Here is a 6,959-nt window from a genome sequence, read left to right as displayed (position 1 = left end):
CCATCACGGGCTAGCTATTTAGACACCCAGCAAGTTTAGCCTTCACCAAAATCAGATTTACTATAACAAAAATGTTATTACCTTTCCTGTTCTTCGTCAGAATGCACTCCCAGGACTTCTACTTCAATGACAAATGTTGGTTTGGTCCCAAATAATCCATCGTTATATCCAAACAGCGGCGTTTTGTTCGTGCGTTCAAGACACTATCCGAAATGGTAAATCAGGGTTACGAGCATGGCGCATTTCGTGACAAAAAAATTCTAAATATTCCATTACCGTACTTCGAAGCATGTCAACCGCTGTTTAAAATCAATTTTTATGCAATTTATCTCGTAAAAAAGCGATAATATTCCGACCGGGAATCTGCGTTTCGGTAAACAGAGGAAAAAAAAGAAAGATGGGGGCGACCAGTGCACGCCCCTAAGCCCACTGTCCCCTGATCGGCCACTTGACAAAGGCGATAATGTGTTTCAGCCTGGGGCTGGAATGACGACATTCAGCTTTTTCCCGGGCTCTGAGAGCCTATGGGAGCCGTGGGAAGTGTCACGTTACCGCAGAGATCCTTTGTTTTGGAAAGAGATGTCAAAGAAAGCCAATAAATGGTCAGACAGGCCACTTCCTGTAAAGGAATCTCTCAGGTTTTTGCCTGCCATATGAGTTCTGTTATACTCACAGACACCATTCAAACAGTTTTAGAAACTTTAGGGTGTTTTCTATCCATATCTAATAAGTATATGCATATTCTAGTTACTGGGTAGGAGTAGTAACCAGATTAAATCGGGTACGTTTTTTATCCGGCGGTGTAAATACTGCCCCCTAGCCCTAAGAGGTTAAATACACTTTACTCGAGTTTCCATAACTTTGTACGTTTTTTTAAGTTAAGAACAAATTCTTATTTACAATGACTGCCTACCCCCGGCCAAACCCAGACGACTCTGGGCCAATTGCCCGACGCCCTATGGGACTCCCAATCACGTCCGGTTGTGATACAACCTGGAATCGAACCAGGGTCTGTAGTGACGCCTCTAGCACTGAGATGTAGTGCATTAGACTGCTGCGCCACTCGGGAGCCCTACAGTACCAGTCAAAAGTTTGGACACACCAACTCATTCAAGGGTTTTTTACTATTTCTACATTGTAGAATAATAGTGAAGACATCAAAACTATGAAATAACACATATGGAATCATGTAGTAACCAAACAATGGTAAAACAAATCAAAATATATTTTAGATTCTTCAAAGTAGTCACCATTTGCCTTGATAATAGCGTTGCACACGTTTGGCATTCTCTCAACCAGCTTCACCTGGAATGCATTTCCAACTATCTTGAAGAAGTTCCCACATATGCTGAGCACTTGTTAGCTGCTTTTCCATCACTCTGTGGTCCAACTCATCCCAAACCATCTCAATTGGGTTGAGGTCGGGTGATTGTGGAGGCCAGGTCATCTGATACAGCACTCCATCACTCTCCTTCTTGGTCAAATAGCCCATACACAGCCTGGAGGTGTGTTGGATCATTGTCCTGCTGAAGATCAAATGATAATCCCACTAAGCGTAAACCAGATGGGATGGCATATCGCTGTGGTAGCCATGCTGGTTAAGTGTGCCTTGAATTCTAAATAAATCACAGACAGTGTCACCAGCAAAGCACCATCACACCTCCTCCTCCATGCTTCATGGTGGGAAATACACATGAGGAGATCATCCATTCACCTACTCTGCGTCTCACAAAGACATGGCAGTTGGAACCAAAAATCTTAAATTTGGACTCATCAGACCAAAGGACAGATTTCCACCGGTCTAATGTCCATTGCTCGTGTTTCTTGGCCCAAGCAAGTCTCTTCTTCTTATTGGTGTCCTTTAGTAGGGGTTTCTTTGCAGCGCTTAGACCATGAAGGCCTGATTCACGCTGTCTCCTCTGAACTGTTGATGTTGAACTCTGTGAAGCATTTATTTGGGCTGCAATCTGAGGTGCAGTTAACTCTAATGAACTTATCCTCTGCAGAAGAGGTAACTCTGGGTCTTCCTTTCCTGTGGCGGTCCTCATGAGAGCCAGTTTCATCATAGCGCTTGACGGTTAAACTTTTGAAGTTGTTGACATTTTCCATATTGACTGACTTTCATGTCTTAAAGTAATGATGAACTGACCTTCATGTCTTAAAGTAATGATGGACTGACCTTCATGTCTTAAAGTAATGATGGACTGACCTTCATGTCTTAAAGTAATGATGGACTGTCGTTTCTCTTTGCTTATTTGAGCTGTTCTTGCCATAATATGGACTTGGTATTTTACCAAAAAGGGCTATCTTCTGTATACCACCCCTACCTTGTCACAACACAACTGATTGGCTCAAACGCATTAAGGAAAGAAATTCCACAAATGAACTTTTAACAAGGCACACCTTTTTTATTTGAATTGCAGTCCAGGTGACTACTGTTAGGTTCTAATTTTTCAGAGTAAGTAACTCACGGACACTAGAGAAGCTTAACCAAGTTGAATTCTCCCCAAAGGGTCGTTACAGCTGTAATTCAGACACAGACATGGCTTCCCCCGTGGTGGTATTCAGACCCCACTTTGGGTGGAGTCTCCTCCTCATCTCTAAACATTGCGTCATTCTCGCTAAGCAGGGAACTAAGTCATATGAACCTTCAGCGGTTTCTTCCCTTGTCAGTACTGTCACGGTTGGTTTCCCTGCACTCAGTCCCTCCCAAGCTTCATTATGGCATCCCTCATGTCTCCTTTGTAACTAATGTTCCTATACTCTGAGTATAACAATGTTCAACGTTTACCCCAGGATCCAAGAGTGTGCAAAGCTGTCATCAAGGCAAAGGGCGGCTACTTTGAAGAATCTCAAATATAAAATATATTTTGATTTGTTTAACATTTCTTAATTTTGATGTCTTCATTATCATTCTACAAAGTAGAAAACAAAGGGAAAAACCCTGGAATGAGTAGGTTTGTCCAAACTTTTGACTGGTACTGTGTATCTGTTTTATTTCCTATCTTTTATTCATTCATACAGGTTCTCAGAAATTGAGTTTTTTTTCTGCTGTATGTTATATGTTGAAAATGAGATGTTATATTGTCTTTTTTCAGGATCACAGAGGCCTTTATCAAGGCGAACCCCCACATCCAGATTCAAGGTTCAGGGGGAAAGATGTTCACCATCTCCGCAGCAATAGACGACATGGAGGCCTACACTAAACTCACTGGTCCGTTCAACCCCATAGAAATATAAAGTGTACAATGGCTCTGGTCTGTTCTACTTACCCAGACAACCAGAGCTTTGAGAGTTTTATGCGTCAAGGCTGTCCAAACAGGCTGGGTTTGCCATACCTGTTTTTTTTGTGTGGTACATTCCTGTCCATACAATTACTGCTGGGTTTGGTTTGCATGATTACCTCTCATCTTCCCACGCTCCTTATCACCTTGTCTCTCCCTCTCACCTGTCTCTCTCCCTTTCTCCTCCCTTCCCCTGTAGACAATATGTTTGAGCAGATTCTGTACTCGTCGTCCTCTAAGCTGGCTGAGGCCAGAGAGATCCTTCAAAACATCACCTGCAGACGCCTCTACAAGTGTGTGGGACAGACCCAGACTGAGGTGCGCGTGGAGGTTTCACAGGTGTGTGTGTGCGTGTGCGTGTGTGCGTGTGTTTGGAGAGAGGATATCCTTCCAGGGCTTACTAGCAGAGCTTTCTACGAGATTCATATTATGTGCCTCTCATCCTCGTCTTCTCTTCCCCCAGAAAAAGCTCCTGGAGTGGGCAGGCTGTGTGGCGAGGTCCAGGCCTCGGAATGACCTTAAACATGTTACTCTGCAGCCAGAGGACTTTGTTGTCCATGTGAGTGTCCAGTCTTTTCACCTCAATCAGGGAACTGATTGAATACATTTTACCATAGCCCCCCCGCCTTCTCTATAGGTAACCCTTTGTTACCAGTTGCTCTGTTGAAAATAGGTATCTCTTTGCATGTCCATCTCTCCCCCCTATCTTTCTCTCCATCAGATCATCAACATGGACTGGGGTATGAAGGAGAAGAACCCCATCAACAACATGCGTTTCTACTGTAAGAACGACCCAACCAAAGCTTACCAGATCAGCAAGGACCAGGTCACTACTTCAATGCACTTACGTATACCTATTTTAGAATTATCCAATCATTTTTGGAGCTTGGAAACATGATATAAGGCAATTGTTGTTCCTGTAGGTGTCCAAGCTGCTGCCAGAAAGGTTTGCTGAGCAGCTTATCAGGGTCTACTGTAAGAAGACTGATGAGAGGACCATGGAGGCAGCTAAGAAGAACTTTGCCCAGTGGTGTATGGATATGAACTTCTCCAAACCTCAGGTCAGGAGGCCTCGCTCTTTCCTTTATATATCATTTTATCTCAAGCTTTTAGCGTTTTTACATTGTGTGGGGAAGATGACAGTGCAAGGCCAAGCCAGCTAGCTATCACTATCTTACCTGCACCACACAGAGTATTTTTCCTATGTTTAAAATTGACACTGGTATCCCTGTGTGTTTGTGTTCACATTTGTTTAGGATGGAGATGTGATTACACCAGAGGTCACCTAGGACCAGGGGTTGGTGACCACCACCTCAAGAAAATGAGTCAGGCTTTCAGAAGAAGTCTCTTTACTCAGGGTTCTGTTCACTCTGATTCAGTTTTCCAGGGATTAGATCATGTAGTCTTTCTTTTATTTACTTTTGATGTTTTATTTCAAGCGTACATTTTAGGTTTGGTTATCTTAACGTTATGCTATTTCATGGTAAGAGAAGTGTAGGAGTATGTGAGTATACATACCTGTTCTCCCAGGCTATGCATGTTGACGTGCCACTATCACACATGGCTCTTTCAGATAGCCAAGCAACGACTTTTACATATTTATCCATCCTGGTGGAAGTTACTCTTTGGACAATCATGCTTTACCTTGTAATACTCCCAAAGCTGAATGGGAACTTATCCTTGGTGTTATATTGATCAACATGCAAACAAACAGGTAACCGTTGTTTGTGTTTCAGGGCATTGTCTTTCTTTTATGCATGGTTTCTACGCTGTTTTAGTTGTTATATACCCAGCTACCATAGTTAGCCTGGTCATGCATATCTACAGTATCTAGACTAAAGTAGGAGTTGGCTAAGCACATACAGATCAAAGATCAGGGTACAATGTAGCTTAATTATCTTCCGAAAAGACACCACTTTAACTGACAAACAATGTTAAGTTATCATATTATCTTTGTTTTCATCCATGTACCCTACTGAGGCAAGCAGCTATCTGTCTAGTGTTTGGTATCATTTGGGAGTCTCGTTATCTTCATTTAAACAACATGAACACAATGTTTACCCTAAAGTCTGCCTCGATGAGCCCACAGCTGTTGATCAGACAGACATGTTTGTTGATTTAAGTTATGCACTTTGTTTTAAATAAATAATATAATTTTGAATGAAAGACTAATGAGGTGGAGAGTCTCACTTTTTGAAGGGTTTTGTAATACAGAATGTAACCGGCCACATCTGCGAAATACAACCCTCTTCTCTGCCTGGCTATCTGAGTTCTGTTTCCTTAGAACTTTGTGTAGAAGACAGCTCTAGCATCCTGAATCCTCAATTTAACCATTATAGGGGTGAACAGAAAACAAATCTCGGTTAACCCAGAACAAAAATCTTGCGTTATTTGATCAGCTGCGTGATTTAGTTCTGGGTCCATACCTATTAGAAATTGGGAGTTCCGGTTTGCGAAGTCTCCACCTCACAAAAGGAAACTCTCAGCCGTAAACCAGATGTAACCTGGATATAGACGTTCCATAAATCGGCATGCGAAAGTGAGTAGATTACCTTGAAAACAATGGTCAGGCATCTTGGACGCAGTTTCCAGTTATTATTCCTCAGTGGAATTACTGCTGCTCCTTATACCAGAGACGGAAGAGGAAGCTGAGACATCCGACTCAATGTTTTCTGATCGGGGCGGGGCCACTCTGGTCTGCTTATTGCCCCTGACCCGCAGAGGTATCCCTGTGTGCTAACACTTACACAGACCGAGACCTTGGGGGGGGTCTATGGTAAACGGCTTGAGTCGTTCATCTTAGGTTATACTATGCATTCCATCCCGTTGTGAGAGGGTCAGTGCTGTCTGGGTTCCTTGGGACATTCCTACCCTAAACCTTAACCCCTAACCTTAACCCTTACCTTAACAATGCTGCTCGCTCAATAGGCCTATTTGGAAGTTGATAACTTGGTAGCCTACAGACAGAATAATCTTCTCTTTTCAGCAGGATCCATTTGCTTTCCAACCTGCAATTGTATTTGAAATATTGCGAAAGCCCTGTTGTAGCTGCATCACTGACAGATTTGCCACATGTTCCCAACTTGTAGGCATGCCTTGTGATTGGGCTACACACAATCCACAGCTATTTTTTTAAATAAGCTATTGATCCTCTCTGGCTAAATTACAGGCCTACTCCTGGTGTAGTAATCTGAATGATTTCATTTCTTTCTGAACAGACAGAAGTAATCTATCACTTAGGCAAATGTATTTTAATGTATCGGGTGCTGCACCAACTCAAGCACCCTTCCTGCGGGGCTATGATTCTATAAGGAAATAAATGATTAAGTGCAACTGCTGGAGAGATAAGAGTTGCAGGCTCGTTTCTATCAGAGCAGAGAGAGAGAGGGAGATTATAGAAACTGAATCTCCTAGTTCTCCCACCACAGCAATGGCCACTCCTTGGTCTATATAAAGTTGTGGCCAAAACTTTTGAGAATGACATAAATATAAATGTTCATAAAGTCTGCTGCCTCAGTTTGTATGATGGCAATTTGCATGTACTCTAGAATGTTATGAAGAGTGATCAGATGAATTGCAATTAATTGCAAAGTCCCTCTTTGCCATGCAAATGAACTGAATTCCCCCCCCAAAATTCCACTGCATTTCAGCCCTGCCACAAAAGGACCAGCTGAC

At 42.7% G+C, this 6,959-nt stretch overlaps 1 protein-coding gene across 1 annotated transcript; it reads left to right on the top strand.

The window, feature by feature from the left end:
- Positions 1-657: 657 nt before the first annotated feature.
- On the top strand, positions 658-5,456 carry LOC123725222 (deoxynucleoside triphosphate triphosphohydrolase SAMHD1). The gene is made up of 6 exons (XM_082971690.1): positions 658-3,214; positions 3,484-3,623; positions 3,748-3,843; positions 4,006-4,110; positions 4,208-4,345; positions 4,541-5,456. Exons 1-6 carry the CDS (start codon positions 3,160-3,162, stop codon positions 4,571-4,573), a joined length of 567 nt encoding a protein of 188 aa, XP_082827816.1. The 5' UTR covers positions 658-3,159; the 3' UTR covers positions 4,574-5,456.
- Positions 5,457-6,959: the final 1,503 nt, after the last annotated feature.

This window comes from Salmo salar, unplaced genomic scaffold (genome assembly GCF_965601325.2).
Source record: "Salmo salar unplaced genomic scaffold, fSalSal1 ptg000378l, whole genome shotgun sequence".
NCBI classification, from domain to species: Eukaryota; Metazoa; Chordata; class Actinopteri; order Salmoniformes; family Salmonidae; genus Salmo; species Salmo salar.
This window is presented reverse-complemented; position numbering and strand designations above follow the sequence as displayed.